General features: G+C 42.9%; 1 protein-coding gene across 5 annotated transcripts in view; it reads right to left on the minus strand.

Annotated features, from left to right (window-relative positions):
- Positions 1-1,603: 1,603 nt before the first annotated feature.
- ube2l3b (ubiquitin-conjugating enzyme E2L 3b) overlaps positions 1,604-18,649 on the minus strand; it is a 100,534-nt gene continuing 83,488 nt past the window's right edge. For 3 of the 5 annotated variants that reach the window (XR_011086670.1, XR_011086667.1, XM_049762449.1), the window contains one exon: positions 2,827-2,954. Coding sequence is in view for 2 of the 5 variants with exons in the window: in XM_049762443.1 (XP_049618400.1) it covers positions 2,800-2,954 (155 nt within the window). In the remaining 3 variants the exon portion in view is untranslated. Of the gene's footprint in view, positions 2,955-18,649 lie in introns of all 5 variants that reach the window. The other 2 variants (XM_049762443.1, XM_049762442.2) reach the window with 1 other exon arrangement.

An 18,649-nucleotide genomic window follows, 5' to 3' on the forward strand; every position in this document is an offset into this window, starting at 1 on the left:
AGCCCTTTGAGACTGTTTGTGATTTAGGGCTATACAAATAAACTTGACTTGACTTGACTTGATAAAAAGTATATTATTTCCAACACTTGCGTCATTAGATTTCTCTTCTCTCTGACACTCTTTGCACATACGTACGTAGAAGTAGAAGTGAGACCTTCTTCCGCATCTCGCAGAGAAGGCTCCACAGCTGTGTATCGATCATTCTGGCATACGTTAAATAGTTAAACTGTGAAGGCTGCCTCTTGGTAATTACTGTTAGCATAGCGAGCATTTAAGAAAAAGAACTGAGAACAAACCTAACAGATTGTAGCAAATTTGTTTTTTTTGGCCCTTGGTGTATTTGACTTTGACATCCCTACTATAGAGGAACCTTTGGAGTATCAAGCAAACGATCTTTGAGGGTGTTCACATCAAAACAGCAGCTCTGGGAGGCTATTCTGACATCATGCAAAGAAATTCCCAGCAGAAACTCTCTAAAAACTCACATGTTTAATGGATATAAGAATTGTGACTGTAATATCAAAAAAGGGTTCCTATGTTCACATGTAACGAGGCCTGTTGGGATGTTTTTGATTGAACTAGCCTTTGATTCAGTAAACGTGTCCTCCGGATGCTGCAAATTTCACAGATGACCATTTTCAGTTCTTTACAACCTATAAATGTTTTGAAACTGTTGTGTAGGATAATAATTATAATAATAATGAAACGGTGCATTTTGAGTATTCTTTATTTTTTAACAATGTCTGTTTTCATCGGGGGGGTTTGCTCAATAAAAATACTATAGATAGAACAGTTGACTTTTATCGTGTTATTTGCATTGACCATTTACGAAAACCCGAGAAAAATATAATTTGCATAATCATTTGGAACAGGATGTATGTTCTCACCCTCACCTATGGTTACGAGCTGTGGATTGCGACCGAAAGAATAAGATCCCAGATACAAGCGGCCAAAATGAGTTCTTCTGCAAGGTGTACGGGCTCTCCCTTGGACATCGGGTGAAAAGTCGGTCATCTACTGCTTCTCCACGTTGAGAGGAGCCCGATGAGGTGACTCGCGCATGTTTGTTTCTTTCAACTAGTACATTGTCACCACTCTTCACAATTGCATTTCATGCACTGTTAACACATAACTTGCCAAAATAGTATAATAATTGCACTTATATATGTTACTATTGCTACCACAAAAAATATTAGGATGTCTCCTGGAGACCTCCTTGGTGGGGTGTTCCGGTCATGTACCACCGAAAGGAGGCCCCGGCGATGACCCAGGATATGCTGGAGAGAAAATGGATTGAAAATGCCTTGGGATGATCCCCAGAATGAGCTGGACAAAGTGGGTGGGGATAGGGTAGTTTGGGCCTCCCTGCTGAAGCAGTAGAAAATGAATTGATGGATGCTGGAAATTCCAAAATTAATGAGGCATCCCTTTATGAAAATGGATATTACCTGTGAAAAAACACATTTAGCAATAATGCTTTGTAATGGACTTCACATTTTGGATCCGAATGTGTGAAAAGACAGCTCAACATTTTATGGATTTTGTTTTGCTCATTTTCAAAACATTATAATCCGAGTCCATTAATTAATTATCAGGCAGGCAGTGAGGCAAAATTGTTAGCCATCTTTATTATGAAACAAGAACTGAAACCGTATCAACTGGCTATTACATGTTTTGTGGACACTCAGTCCCTTTCTATTTTGGTATAACCCTGAACTGCTATCCCCTCTCCCAGTTAGCTTTATAGTGGTCTGGTTGAGCTGAATTGCGCGCCAGGTGAGAGAATCTGCCTCCCCCCCACCCCATTTAGGTTCTTTTTAGCATGGGAAGCTGAGCAGTGGATCTGCTGCCAGAATGTAGTAAATGGGGTAACCTAAATGAAAATGGTTACACTGCAATGACAAGCAGTGAAAAGATGAACCATACCAATTAAACAAGCAGGTTGTTCCTACTTTGAAATTTGATATCTCAAAGTGTCAAGCAAAATTATTCTTAGTACTAAAATAATACTACAAGCCATATGTCATGCCTAAATATTTTTTACCCAGGGAATATGTTTTGGTACACCTAATCAAACCCATAAAAACACAAGTGAATATTTTTCTTTAAAAGGAGCCTGCAGAGAGTATTTGAGGGTTTTTTTTTTTTTATACAGAAGTTTTATAACAATTCCGATGTGGAACAACATTGCTCATAGGGTCAAACTGGGTAAGTGGAAATGTGGGGTAATTCCAAATAATACATTGCAAGTCTAGAAGCAGTGGAGGTTACGAAGGGAAATGCCGTCTGGAAAAAACAAAACAAAAACAAGGGCAAAGATTTTCATTCTTTTCCTCGATTTGTTACTGCTAATATGGCTAAGAGAATGATTAATCAAACTGTTTCGAATCTCATAAAAAAAACTATGTGAGATCTATTTAACACAATACTTTATATAGAAGATAATCAAACAGAAAATCAACATTACTCTTGAGAATTCCTATTCGACTCTCCATGTTTTCATTATGTCAGAGTAGAAAGTTAGAGAAGGAAATCTATGGCAGGGGAGGAGGGAGAGGAAAGAGGAAGCGGTCTGATCCACATAACAGGTGGGAAGGGAGGCTCAGGATACCACTGCTAGCTTCAGCAGGACCGCTCCTGGGCTGCAAGACTAAGCAGTGTGGGGAGCAACACAGAGGAATCTGACTGATAAGGGAGGGAGTGAGATGGGTGGCGAGGAGGGGGCAAATAGCAAGAATATTTGCCTGGGCAGGTAAGCAGTAAAGGAAGAAAGAGACAGAGGGCTAAATGCTCAAATGATCAGTCCATTGGCCGCTTTTCGCCATGTTTCTTTGTAAACTCTTCAGCGTTCTTCAAGAATTTTTTACGGTCCTTTGAGTATTCTTCTGCTAGGTCTGCCCTCAAGGGATGTTCTGGCTGTGGGTCGTTCACCAGAGCAATGAGGGACTGAATAACTGCAAAACAAAACACAGAAATTCAGTTGGATTCAGTCAATTTCCTGCTGGAACATTTTCTGAGTCAAATATTAAACGGCTTTCAATTAAATGGTACATTGGCACATTGTTACTAAATATGTTCAGAATACATTTGTCTTTTCTGCTTATATACTCAAATCATACCATTGGGTATGTTAAAGGATGCATCAACAGGTATCGTTTTGGATAAGTATGACATGATCAGATGCAAACAATACCTGCTTGGAACAAAGTGCTTGGTTTTTGTCTTATTGGAATGATTAACCGTCAACATTCACACATGTAAAACATGCTCTAGATGTGGGCTGTGTTTAAAAAACAAAACAAAAACAATGACAAAATAATCAAGTTGAATCAATTTTCCTTTTCATAACCTGATATTGATTCACAAAACTATTAAATGATCTGTAACCCACAATCTAACGTATGGTTGGAAAACCGGCGTATGCCATTCAGAAATAATACCTCATCTCGCCAGTGGGTGGGGCATATCTGTAACAGACATGTTTGGTGAGCAAGAAATTTCCCTGAAAATCATTAACAATGGTTAACTCACTCATATGACTGAGTTGCTTGCTTGTAAATTGATGTCAGGAGCTGTTTGCCATCAAATGACCATGTTAAGCTCCGGTAAGCAAAACCTCTGCTTGCTTAGAGACTAGACCTCAATACTAATGTGCTACACTAACTTGTTTTAGATTATGTCTTGGTAAAGGCGAACGGCCAACTGCTACGCTTGAACGTACTACCGTATTGGCCCAAATATAAGACGACCCTGATTATGACGACCCCCTCTTTTTCAAGACTCAAGTTTGAAAAACAGACTTTTTGAACATCAATTTTTATTTTTGTACAGAAAATAAGTACAATACATCTGAAACAAATGAATATAATATATTCAAGAGAAAAATTTTGCCTCATTCAAATCATGCAAAAACTGTCTATCACATCTTAATATCTGAACATTTAAATATGTAAACTAAAGTGCAATCACATTTGTAAATGCTTCTGGTTTTTGAAATGTAAATAAACCAATCTACTGTGATAAAACAACAAAATTGTAATAACTGCATTAACCATCAAAGTGAAGTCGAACTGTAACTAGTCTTGAAACAAATCTGAATAAGGAAAAACATTGCAATAAAATAATGCAAACTCGTTTAAACTTGAGAGTAGCTGAGATCTGTCATGTCAGAACATTACTCCTCAAAAACATCCTCTGCCTCGCTGTGCTCAGTGTCACTGTCCACGTACGCGCACACCCTCCTGTCGAACTCTTGAAATCAGCCGCTCTGAGGACCACGAAAGCTTTTCTCTGATTGTGAGCATTTTTAGTAGATATTTTTGAGCTCTCCATCTCCGTACATTACACTCTGTGACACCATATTTCACAGCCTCTTTGCAATTGTTTGAAGACTGCCTCATTTATCACCACCATCTTGAAGTTTGCATCATAACTTCTCCTCAGCTGCGGGTTAACCTGGCCGATCTTCGACCCACTTTTCTCCAGATTGTCGCTATGTTTCTCCATTTTCTGTTATCTCTTCTCTTATTTTCTTCTCTTTTCTTTCTTACCGCTATTTTTTATTTTTCTTCTTCGTGCTTCCGTTTTTTTTATTTTTATTCTTCATGACAGGGGTTCACTTTGGCATGGGGAGTTAAGTTCAGCATTCGCTTTAAAGATATCTGGCGCTATCAAGCGTTGTGAATGGGTATAATATCTAGACCCCGAATGTAAGACGACCCACTTTTCCAGTCTTATTTCAATGCAAAAAACACCGTCTCATATTTGGTCCAATACGGTACTTAATGTAATGTCCACTGATGGCTGCCAAGCTAAGCTTGTATTATGTATTATTGGTCAAACAAAAATGTATATAGTTTATTCAAAGTGATTAATTTCAATGTCAGAGTATGATTTCAGAAATTGTGATTATTCTACACAACAATAACCAATATTTTTTTTTAATGATTTATAACTTGAGTGGCTCAGTGGCAAGCCAAAACCCAGGACAAATGTATTTTTCTCTTTGACACAGATAAGACAAAAAAGTACCAGGAAAGTAGCAGAACAATCAAACTCACACGTTTGTACAAGGGACAACATATTTCAATTTTTAGCGGTTCACAAAAGAGCTCAATTTAAGTTCCTTTTCATACAGTATACTGTGTTTGCCATATTGTATTATGAAAGCAATAAATCCATGCTGTTAAACACCTAGTGACACTCTTGAGAGTCATATTGCTAATTAGGCATATGCAACGCTCTGAACCAAAAGGAGTGAACCTGGCTCATGGGTCAATAGCTTTGGGTTTGAGTACCTCTAATGGTGCTACAGATCCTTTATGGTCATAAGTTAACAGTGTTTTTGCCAGAGATTGATATAAACCAGACCCCGAGGACCAGGATTGAAAACGCCTGCAATACGTCTCAAATGTACAGACCTCATTCAATGCACCAAACAGACTATTCATCATAGGGAATACATGGAACTATTTTATTTATTTACCAGATCTAAAACCTCAGACACAGATGGAAAAAAAATCAGAACAGCCTCATAAAGTGTGTTTTTTAATGGGTGGCTGAGGCCCAGTAAATCTTGAAAAAAAATTGGCGACAAGATGAAAGGCAGATCAAAGGAAGTCGGTCTCCTTCTGGATCATCTGATAGCAGCAGTGCTTAAAAAAAAAAACACTTAGCGTCTATAGTTAACGTGACATTTTGCTAAATCACCTATGTCGTTAACATGTGACATTTTGCTCAATCGAGCTGAGAACGGGTCTGACGTAACATTCAGAGTTATTCAAATAACTACTACATAAATAACATGTTTATAAAACCATCTGTGTCACTCCAATTCATTAAATCCATCGACCGTCCTTTTTGTCAACAATGCCGGCCGGGTGTGCGCTGCTGACAGCGGTTGCACTTCAAAATATTCCACAGGCCCATATAACGATATATAAATTATATATCAAATAACTATTATATAAGCAATAATATTACCAAACCATCTGTGTCACTACAACTCATTAAATCCATCAATCGTCCTTTAAGTCAACAATGCCGGCCGGGTGCGCGCCGGCGACGGCGCTTGCACTTCAAAATATTCCACAGGCCCATATAACAATATATAAATTACCGTATTTGCCGGTGTATTGGTCGACCTTTTTCGATCCAAAATCGACCGAAAAAAATCGACCTCGACATACACCGAGTCATAAAATTTAACTTCGTATTCATCGCTTCAAATGTGATGGTAACCAAGGCTGTTTCTCATGCATCTCATTGTGCGTGGGTGTGCGTCCGTCAGGCTCATCAAACAGCGAGAAACTGAATCATTATAAAGCGTTTGTCGCATTAACACGCATCCTCAGCAACAATTTCAAATATTCTCACCTCAATAACGGACATCGAAAGCCAGGCAGCGACGATGACTGCTAGGGGGAAGTACTGGGTATTGAGCGAATGTGCGAGTCATCGCGCGTCAAGCAACGACAATAACTACCGGTACGTAAACATTCAATCGCCATGTCTGAATGAATGTCGTTGGCACTTAGAAAATATTCGCCAAACTTGGCCAGACTTCCAGGGGAAGAGGCCGAATTTTCACTTGTTCTGGCCGACCGGAGGAACCAGCCGAGGCGGATACTTTACGGCGGTTGAGTCGTTGGCACTTGGAAAATATTCGCCAAACTTGGCCGGACTTCCAGGGGAAGAGGCCGAATTTTCACTTGTGGTGGCCGACACGGGGAACCAGCCGAGGCGGACACTTTACGGCGGTTGAGTCGTTCGCACTTTGAAAATATTTGCCAAACTTGGCCAGACTTCCAGGGGAAGAGGCCGAATTTTCACTTGTGGTGGCCGACATGGGGAAGCAGCCGAGGCGGACACTTTACGGCGGTTGAGTCGTTGGCACTTAGAAAATATTCGCCAAACTTGGCCGGACTTCCAGGGGAAGAGGCCGAATTTTCACTTGTTCTGGCCGACATGGGGAACCAGCCGAGGCGGACTCTTTATGGCGCAAGAGCCGTTGGCACTTAGAAAATTTGAACCGGGCGGCGTGCGCGAGTGCGCGGCCCGCTGGAAGTCGAATGAGGCTCCGCGATTTCATCCGCGGTGCTTACAAAGTGCCGATCCGCTCGGCCGGAGCTATTTTCGGCCACCCGGCGCGTGTGCACGGCCTCCCGGCTGTGCCGGGCGGCGTGCGCGAGCTCGCCGGCTGCTGGAAGTCGAATGAGGCTCCGCGATCTCCTCCGCGGTGCTTATAAACAGCCGATCCTCTCCGCGGGAGGTATTCCCGGCACCTTGGCGCGTGCGCATGGCCTCCCGGATGTGCCGGGCGGCGTGCGCGAGCTCGCCGGCTGCTGGAAGTCGAATGAGGCTCTGCGATCTCCTCCGCGGTGCTCATAAAGAGCCGGTCCGCTCGGCGGGAGCTATTTCCGGCCACTTGGCGCGTGTGCACGGCCTCCCGGTGGTGCCGGGCGGCGTGCGCGATTGCGCTGGCCGCTGGAAGTCGAATGAGGCTCCGCGATCTCCTCCGCGGTGCTTATAAAGTGCCGATCCGCTCGGCTTGGAACTATTTCCGGCCTCCCGGTGGTGCCGGGCGGCGTGCGCGAGCTCGCCGGCCGCTGGAAGTCGAATGAGGCTCCGCGATCTCCTCCGCGGTGCTTATAAACAGCCGCATGCGCACGGCCTCCCGGAATTTGAACACATTTCGTCAATAAATTTCGCATATTGAATTTTGAAGTTTAATATAATGCAACAATTGAGCTCGACTTATACAAAGGATATATCATAAAATCGTAAATTTCCGTCGAATTTTAGGGGGTCGACTTATACACCGAGTCGACTTATACACCGGCAAATACGGTATATATCAAATAACTATTAAATAAGCAATAATATTATCAAATCATCTGTGTCACTCCAAATCATTAAATCCATTGATCAAATTCCTCGTCCTTTGTCAACAACGCCGCGCGTGTGCCCTGACGTCAGCCTTGTCGTTATTCCACAGATCTAGTATATAACTACATTGTAGCGTTAAAGTACAAGGAAAGACGTGGGTTTGGTAAACGACTCTTTATTTAATGAAACAAGAGTTCAACGAGCCAACAACTACTGAACTGTAACGATAAAAACATACAAGTTGCTACACAAAATAAAATATAACGAATAACTAACATAAATAGTTCACCGCCACACGGCCCCAAGCACCGGCGTCAACTTCAAGGCGTGTGGCGGCGTGGACTTCCATCCCCGGAGGTGGCACTTCCAGCCACGGAGGTGGCTGGGACCTCCGTAGAGTAGGACCGGGAGTGCTTAGGAAGAGTGTCCGACCCCCATCCACCGTCTCTGGACAGCCACCCGGCCGAGCGCCGGCCCCCGACTTCCAGCCACGGAGTTGAAAGAGAGCTCCGTAGAGTAGGACCGGGCGTCCATAGGAGCAGTGTCCGACCCTTATCCACCGTCAGCCACCCGGCAGAGCGCCGGCCCCCGACTTCCATCCTCAAAGGTGAGAGAGCTCTGTAGAGTACGTCCGGGTGTGCGTAAAAGCCATAATAGTTTTTCAAACCTTCTGTGTCACTCCAAATCATTAAATCTTTTAAACTCTTAGTCCTCCGTGTCACTTACAAACAAAGCCGCTAATGATGCCGGTAGTACGTGGGGCCCTTCATCATCTTCGTCATCCCGTGATCGAATCTTTGTCCTTTATGTAAACAACCGCCGCGCACGTCACTTGAAATTCAATTTACAGTAATCCCTTGCTACATCACGGTTCATTTATCGTGGTTTCACTTTTTTTTTTTGTTGAATTTTGAAAATTTGTGAAAAAAAAATCACATATAAGTCGCTCCTCAGTATAAGTTGCCCCCCCACCCGAACTATGAAAAAAAAAACACGACTTATAGTCCGAAAAATACGGTCATCAATGTATCCAAGTGTCTGCCCCACGATCCAGTTTCAGCAATAAAAGCCGGACTTATTGATTGATGCTGGTCACGCATTGACAGTAATTTTTATGTTATCAATATCCATCCTATCCATCCATACTATTTCCACCACAGACACCTTTAAGTTACAGGGATCCACAATCTCCTGGGATCTGAAGTGGACCGGCCACATAAACTCTGTCCGGAAGAAGGCCTAGCAGAGGTTGTCCTTTCTGAGACAGCTCAGAAAGTTCAACCTGCCACAGGAGCTGCTGAAAACCTTCTACACTGCCAGTCTATCATTTTATCATTTTGCACCTCCATCACTGTCTGGTTTGGATCTGCCACTAAACAAGACAACTAAAGATTGCAATGGACAATTAGGTCTGCGAAAAAGATAATTGGGACCAACCTCCCATCTATCCAAGAATTGTACCTGTCTAGGAGCAGGAAACGTGCAAGTAACATCTCCGCAGACCCCCACACAGTCTATTTAAACTCCTCCCCTCTGGAGGTCGTTACAGAGCGCTGTACGCCAGAACCAGCAGACACAGACACAGCTTCTTCCCCCAGGCTGTCACTCTGATGAACTCTCATCACTCATAGAGACTCAGAGTCATCACTGTGCAATAACATCCTGTTCTCGTCACTTAAATGTTGTTAGTTACCTGAATGTTGTTAGTCACTTAAATGTTGTTGAGCAGTGGTTCTTTTAGGATTTCAAGATTTCAAGAATTGTATTGGCCATGTTTGAGCATGCCAAACAAGGAATTTGACTTCGGTACATCTCAGCCTCTGTTCGACATTTAGGTGACTAACAACACTCAGGACGTGCGAAAATTGACAAATATTCTCAAACGTCCCCTGATCTTAAAGTCCAGGGAGGGCAAGGAAAAACTCAAAACTCCTACTGGGGGAAATGAGAAACCAGTACACAGAATATAGACAGTTCAAAATAAAGCGTAGAGAGCAGGATGGTTCCCTTGTTGGAGGTACCGATCCCAGCCAGTTTCATATGCGTATTCACCAAACCCCTCTTCAGTGAAAAATAACATTTTTTTTTCAAATTCAAGACATCGATGATTTTACCTGGTGCACAAAATGAGCCATGCATGAACATTACCTTGTTCAGAGAACAAAACCAACATAATGCATGAACGCACAACAAATTACACACCAGCAAATCAGTGTGACTTCTGCTGTTGCCTTTTGCATGACTAGTTCAGAAATTCACCGTATTTTTCGGACTATAAGTCGCGTTTTTTTTTTTATAGTTTGGGTTGGGGGGGCGATTTATACTGAGGAGCGACTTATGTGAATTTTTACACAAATTTTCAAAAAAAAAAACAAGTGAAACTGCGATAAACGAACCGCGATGTAGCAAGGGATTACTGTAATTTCAACTGCAAGTGACGTCAGCGGCGCGGCGGTTGTTTGCATAAAGGACAAAGGATTCGATCACGGGATGACAAAGGGCCCCACGTCATTAGCGGCTTTGACAAGAAAGGACGAAGAGTTTGAAGGATTTAATGATTTGGAGTGACACAGAAGGTTTGAAAAACTATTATGGCTTTTACGCACGCCTGGTCCTACTCTAGGGAGCTCTCTTTCACCTCCGTGGATGGAAGTCGGGGGCCGGTGCTCGGTCGGGTGGCTGTCCGGGGCCGGTGGATGGGGCTCGGACATGGCTTCTACGCACGCCCCGTCCTATTCTACGGAGCTCTCTTCCACCTCCGTGGCTGGAAATCAGGGGCCGGCGCTCGGCCAGGTGGCTGTCCGGGGACGGTGGATGGGGGTCGGACACTGCTCCTACGCATGCCCGGTCCTACTCTACGGAGCTCTCTTCCACCTCCGTGGCTGGAAGTCGGGGGCCGGCGCTCGGCCGGGTGGCTGTCCGTGGACGGTGGATGGGGGTCGGACACTGATCCTACGCACACCGGGTCCTACTCTACGGAGGTCCCAGTCACCTCCGTGGCTGGAAGTGCCACCTCCGGAGTTGGAAGTCCATGCCGTCACGCGCTTGGAAGTCGACGCCGGTGCTTGGGGCCGTGTTGTGGTGAACTATTTATGTTATGGTTATTTGATATATTTTATTTCGTGTAGCAACTTGTATATGTTTTTATTGTTACAGTTGAGTAGTTGTTGACTCGTTGAACTCTTCTACAACTAATCTGTGGAATAACGACGAGGCTGACGTCAGCGGCGCATGCGCGGCGTTGACAAAGGACGAGAAATTTGATCGATGGATTTAACGATTTGGAGTGACACAGATGGTTTGATAATATTGTTGTTTATATGATAGTTATTTGATATATACTTTATATATCGTCACATGGGTCTGTGGAATATTTAGAACTGCAGCTCACAACGAGTCCGACGTCAGCGGTGCGGTGCATACGCAGCATCGTTTACATAAAGGACAATCGATGGATTTAATGAATTGGAGTGGCACGGATGGTTTATAAACGTGTTATTTAAATGTCAGTTATTTGAATAACTCTGAATGTTACGTCAGGCCCGTTCTCAGCTCTTTGTTTGTGTTAATGTCATGTTAGCATGCCTATCGTTTAGCCCATACATGGACAAACTACGGCCCGCGGGCAACACGGGGCCGTTTAATCCGGCCCGCCAAACCTGAATAAATTGTATTATACATTTTTTTTGGGGGTCATTTTCCCTGCAATTACTATGTTTCCCCAGTAGATGGGGAAGCCCCTGCCCGCGCATTTACTCCTGGGAGCCGTGTCAGAAAGCTCGGTGCACACTCAAGTACTACTCAGTAGTACGAACGCGGCGCACTCCGCGCTCTATTTCATCTATCAGTGCCGAATTTCGAGCGTAGGCTGTGATGTCAGTATTTCGTAATTCGTGCGCTGAGCTTTCAGATACAGTTTTACGCTAATGCCACCCACAAACCTTCCCCTGGAATTCACCCATCCATTTTTTGTACCGCTTAGGGCCCACGGGGGTCGCGGGTGTGCTGGAGCCTATCCCAGCCGTCATCGGGCAGTAGGCAGGGGACACCCTGAACCGGTTGCCAGCCAATCGCAGGGCACACATAGACAAACAACCATTCGCACTCACACTCACACCTAGGGACAATTTAGAGTGCTCAATCGGCCTACCAAGCATGTTTTTGGGATGTTGGAGGAAACCGGAGTGCCCGGAGAAAACCCACTCGGGCTCGGGGAGAACATGCAAACTCCACACGGGGAGGGCCGGAGGTGGAATCGTGCTACCCAGTGTGCCACCGAGCCGCCTCCCCTGGAATCCTTCCATTAAAATGAGTGGCCCGAAGTAAAGAAAGGTGGACACTGAGTGCCGAATGTTAAAAAAGAGTGGACAATTTGGCTCGACCTACGTGTGTGAGAAGACCTTCAGCCACATGAACGTCAACAAAGCCCGTCACAGATCTAGGTTAACGGACCGACACCTCGCCTCTATCCTAAGAATTACCACAACAAATTTTACTCCAGACTATGATGCACTAGCAAAAAAGTGAAACCAACAATACTATTGATTTCTTTATTAAGATGTATTCTTTCACTGATTCTTCAAGATGATGTATTTGGCCAGAATGTTTGCCGTTGGATGTGATTTCGCCTCATTAGATAAACATATTTCATAAATCTGACCTGCAGGCGCTGAAGTGATGGAAAATGTTATTCATCATAACAGTGTCGTATTTAATAAGAATCACTGATAGTAGTTTTTTGGTGAAAGATTTTTTTAATGCTTTTAATGCATTTGTTTTCTACAGTTTTTTTTAATATCCATGCTTTAGTATCTACTAAAAGTAAAAACCTTTTATGCAATGACCTTTACATGTCGTTTATATTACTTCACACAAACACTACATCCATCTGCTCCTGGTTCGGCCCCCCGGTCAAAATTTAGAACCCAATTCGGCACGCAAGTCAAAAAGTTTGCCCACCCCTGGTTTAGCCTGTTGTTGCTCGTTCATTTCTGTTCTTGGTGTTGGATTTGTCGAACAAATTTTCCCCAAAATGCGATTTATACTCCGGAACAACTTATGTACGTTTTTTCTCACTTTTTTCACTTATTCCGGAGCCACTTTTAGTCCGAAAAATACGGTACATGATAAATCAGGTGTGTTCGGACCTCCACAGCGGAGGCTCTGCCGAACCACTGAGGCGACTCACCGAACACCTAGGGTTTGATCGAACCCAGATTACGAACCACTGTTGTACATACTGAGCTCAACTGGAGTGAAATTCCCTGTTTGGTATGCACAAACTTGGTCAATAAAGCTGATTCTGATATCAATACCCTTTATGATGAATAAAAACATTGGTCTACAATATCCCTTGCCCAGATGCGGGTAACCAGGGCCCCCTCTGGAACCCGTTCTGGCATATTGCACGGGTACGTGGACTTTATAAGGTGTAGAAAAGACCCATTTTATTCTTTGGCCTTTGCCTAAGTAATTGTTCTCCTGCTGTATATTAACTTATGTTATGTTTATGCATCAATTTACGGTTTTTAATGTCTACATGGTTGTCCCCATTGCGACATAAGAACCTTGTTACCTTTGCTGCTATGCGCTATGTAAATAAAGTTGTATTATATTGTATTGTATCATTAAAAATAAGGTATGTTTATGCTCATGAAAATAATATATATCATGGCAATTGCTTATATTTCTGCGTTACCAGCAAATAATTGTATTGCATATCGTATCGGTCAAAAAACTGATGTTTACACTCCTAAAGATAATATATTTCATGACAATTGCTTATATTTCTGCATCATCAGCAAATAATGTTTTCATCACACAAATAAGGCTTTATTTTCTTTCGTACAGCGACTTTTTAATGACGGATTTACGAACGTTACGTCATTATTGATGCTGCAAAATTGAGAGAATAACTGATTCGTCAGAAAACGGTGTTTACTGCCGGCCCTATTTGGATTTTGTTGACATCTCAAGCAGAACAAGGAAGCAGGTGCTGCAGCAGCGGCGGTGAGGAGCTTGCTCGGCGGCCTGCTAGGGTACAGTGTACTTTTCTTTCATATGGCAGCTTAATAAAGTCACCTATTGAAAATATTAAAAACACCTAGTGGGGGAAAAATCCATTCATAGGCAAGCAATCTGGCCATCCACACATTAGCAGGTGGTGGGTGATGAAAGGAAGTGCAGAAAATGAAGTCCAAAAAGTACTGCCTAGTTACAAAAACATATACTGACACCAATCAATAAAATACATAAGACAATAATATTCACACATTATATCAATAAAACATTTTAAGCATATCAATAAAGAATAAAGAAGACATAACTAGACATTTATTGATATGTGATGGACTAAGTGGTAACGAGAAATGTTTTTATAACTTCATGATGTGATATGTATTTTTTTGCACTTTCAAATAAATGTTTTTGGGTATATTGCCTGAATAGCTTGATGACCCTTAATGAACTGTTCAATGCATGTCTGATGTTTTTCTAAATCATGGACACTGCCAAGGGCGTCTAAGAATGCTGAATGCTTGATTATATCTTATGTGTTGCTTAATGCTTGACGTGACGTCGTATGTTGCCTGACGCAAGATACCCGCCTTGGATTATTGGAGAATGTTCTGGACAGAGGAAAATGTTTTGCCTAACAATGAAAATATATGGTTGGAAGCATGATTGATTGAGAATGTGACGAACGTAAGTGCATGAAATGTGAAAAGAATAAACAAACAAATGCATGGTATGGTGTTGAGTACAAACGTTGCATGGAAGTAGTCAGGGAGCATTAACAAATTCAGCATTAATGAAATTGCTAAATGCAGCATGATCACAAGTTCACATCCTGGCTAACAGTTTATGTTACACACAAAACTTCATGTAATTCCGTACAAAATGACAAATTGGCAGGATGATGAAATGGATGATCTGCGATAGAGGGTGAAGTGGATGTATGCAGGTCGGTTGTGCAACAATAGAAGAAAAATATTTACAACAAATACACTTGGAGATAAAACCAGCAGAAGTACCAGAGGGAGAGCGGCAGGAGATGAACAGCCAAGAACTTGGCCAAAGGGTGATCGCCAAGGCCGAAAGACTGGAAGCGGGTGGATGGAAAAACAACAGTCCCAACCAAGTCACCCCCCCCACACACACACACGCATCGAATTGACCATCACTGCACCCACCGCATCAGGAGCCACTCCCGTGGAATCAAACTCTCATGCGAACTTGCACCACCCCTATGGAATCATCACCCATCAAACTCCGCCCACACCGGCATGTGCAACTGAATATAAGGTGACCAAAGAACTTTGAACGTTGTGTTTTCTGAATGGTGACTTTCTGCTCTTGAGAAGCCCAGCGCTGTATTGTATTTTTCCTAAAAACAGCTTTCTTAACATGAATTGTGATTAAAGTCAACCAACCTATGCAAGTCAATTTTTGTTTAGGTGTCATTCTTGTCCTAAAAACTGAAGAAATAAAACGAGCATGCAGTGAGTGAATTGGATATCACGTGTTTGGCTATGGCTCTTGCAATGAGGCGAGGCCAGCATGCTTCCCAAATTGTAGACCAAATCCAACAGTAGCGAGGGGGATTGTTTTGGCAAATGCAAGACTAGACACAAAAATGGGGATACTAGATATTGACCAAACTTTACCTCATTGCCCCCTTTTTCCAGCAATACCTCAATGTGGGACATCCCGAGTTACACTTTAATTATTATTTTATTATTTTTGTAAATAACAGTGTACTGCTTTTTGAATAAACAACATCAGTAGCAACTTATACACTTTTCGCTTTGCTCCTCCAGCATCAGCATACAATGCGGGCACGTCTTTGTGAAGTAGCTCACGTTTCGGTTTCACTGTTGCTAGATTCAAGTAAATTCGACAATAGATGTGTTGCCCAGTGGTTGTGAACCAATGGTTTAGAATACCATTATAGTTAAAAACCGAACAATACCCACTTCTAGCTATGGAGGAGCAAAAACTGAAATTTATGTTGGGCATTGCGGGGATGTCTACGTGAAGTAGCTCACATTTCGGTTCCACTGTTGCAAGATTCAAGTAAATTCGACAATAGATGTGGTGCCCAGCAGTTGGGAACCAATGGTTTAGAATACCATTGTCGTTAAAAACCTAGCAATACCCATTTCTAGTGACAGAGGAGTAGAAACTGAAATGTATGTTGGGCATTGTCGCACACATCAGCTGAGAGGAGGAAGTCGAAAGGTAGAGATATTACGACTCTTACTGATACTGCTTCTCGGTCCAGTATTATCAAAAACGGTATTCTTATTGGTACTATTTTTATTTCGAATAATCCGTCCATGGAAATGCACATTTATTTTTAGTTTGTTGAGGTTCCTTGTGTTTTTCCCTGACATTTTAATGGTAGACTACACTTGTGACATCATGCATAAGTCAAATCAAATTGATTTTTATAGCCCTTAATCATGTAGCAATAATCGCAACTCGCTCCCCCCCATCCTGGGCACGCACATTGCAACAATCCATTCCCGCAACATTCCAATCCCCTTTCCCCTAACCAGCAGGACGTATGCAATGCAATGTACTAAATGCATTGGTCAACCATTAAAAAATGTGTATGTATCAATTTGGAGAAGATTCTTGAGCACATGGTTTCTTGTTGAATGATCAATATCTGATTATGTTCTGCACAGTGACTTCCCTAGATTAATCTATTGGTGGTGGTGGCTCCTTTCGGTTTATCTCCTTAGGGGTTGCCACAGCAAACCATCTGTTTTCCCAAATTGTTCGCATGAGAAGTTTTTAGCACAATTTTTAAACTGGGTGCCCTTCCTCACGCAACCCTTGGCTTGGAACCGGCACCTTTATTGTAGTTTTATACACTTTGTTTGTATTGTGAAACACTGTTGCACATTTTTTAAAGTCAAACTGACTTGCAGAAAGATTCTCATTTATTCAAATAAATAGTCAATATATTGATACAATAATACACACAATATTTTTATGAACCTTTTATGAAGTGTAAACAATCACGGCTCCTCTCTGCTCTTGCGTGCTGGCAGACTGAGGCGCCCCCGCGGCTCAGCGCGAGCGCATCATGCACAAGACTAATTTTATTTTTCAGCACTTCATTGTATTTTTAAACATTTTAAAGTGTAAATATGTCACGGCTCCGCTCCACTCTTGTGGTGCTGACCAGCTGACGCAGCCCAGTGCGAGGGCATCCACACATTTCTCAGAGGCACACCCTGCACTTAGTGCTCATTGCCGGCAGCTGTCCCAAATCCTGGACAGCAGTGCTTTTTTCCTTTGTGCGCGGTTACGCTCACTGCACTGTGGTGCATTTTTCCTTCATGCGTGGCTGTGTCACGTCTCCGCTCTTGTTCTGCTGGCCTATGGCATCACACGCCCTGCGCGATACACCTCTGAGGCGCGCGTTGCCAATACGGAACTGCTAATCGTCAGTCCTCACAGTTTTGTCTGTTTTGACACGCACGCCTGGCACCTCATTCTCGTTTGCCTGACCCGCTGTGTTACAAGATGCCTGCAGGACGCGAGCTCGCTGACCGGCTCATCATTTTAAAGTGTAAACGTGCAACGGCTCCACTCTGCCCTTGGCGTGCTGACCAGCTGTCACACACCCGCTGCCCAGCGCGAGGGCATCCGCACAAGACTTAAAATTTTATGACAGGCAAACAGGACGATCTGATTGTGAGTGACAAGCAGACACGCAGATCTACTCCGCTTGGCGATCGAGGAGCGGAGATGTAATAGAATGTGTGTAATGAAGTGCAAGTCTGAGATGCTGCTGATATGTTGACGCAGATGGAGTGAATAAAGTGCGGGAGGCTGAGATAAAGTGTAGTTAGAACTGCTAAACCAATCAGGACACAGGTCAACATGTTCCCATTGGCCATTAATGTCATATGGGCAGACAAATCCCTGCGCTCCAAGTGACGCCGCAAAAAGCCGCGACCATTGGGGAGTTGCTGATGGTGGAGGGGTGCACTTTCCTGTCTTGTGTGCTTCATTGCACATGATGCTGTGAATGTGTGTGTGAAACAAAAATAAAATCCACGACGCACTGAATATATCTGCAATATTTGTTAAAAAAAAAAAAAAAAGCCACGGTAGGTGAACCACGAAGGAGTGAGGGATTATGTATTTAATTTTTCCTTTCTTAACATACTCATTATGATTCCCATGTAAATTTAGAAAATAAATGTGCACATTATTAAAGGGTAGTAGTTACTGTGTGTGTCTTAACTAAAGTTGGGGACCTCTAAGTATTTCCAACCAAACTCATCCTATCAACTGTGACCGCCTTCGGATCTCAGGACTGATTTCAGGTTTTTCGTTTGTTTACGCCTTCTTAAACTATAAAGAGAAAAACAATGTGGTGCCCTAGTTGATTGTACTGCTGGCAGTAGATTTCCGCCACTATTACCTAAATAATTAATTATTCAACCAACTAACTGTAATCAGTTTATTTAATCAATTGGATCTTTCATAACCCCATATTCGCTACAATCACGAGTCTCAAAGGTCTTCACTGGCCCATAGTTGATACATTGACATAGCCTGATTTCAACCCCCTAGGAGGACAAGGAAGAACTGAATGAGAAACTTCTTGAGAAGGGGCTACAAATGGGAAAATCCCACTTCTAGGCTGCAAAGGATGCCAAGTGGGTAGCAATTAACACAATGTGTTGCTATACAATGTTAATGACAATAAATATGAAAGTCCATTTAATAAGATGAAGTG

Source organism: Syngnathus scovelli, chromosome 3 (genome assembly GCF_024217435.2).
Source record: "Syngnathus scovelli strain Florida chromosome 3, RoL_Ssco_1.2, whole genome shotgun sequence".
In the NCBI taxonomy this organism is placed as follows: Eukaryota; Metazoa; Chordata; class Actinopteri; order Syngnathiformes; family Syngnathidae; genus Syngnathus; species Syngnathus scovelli.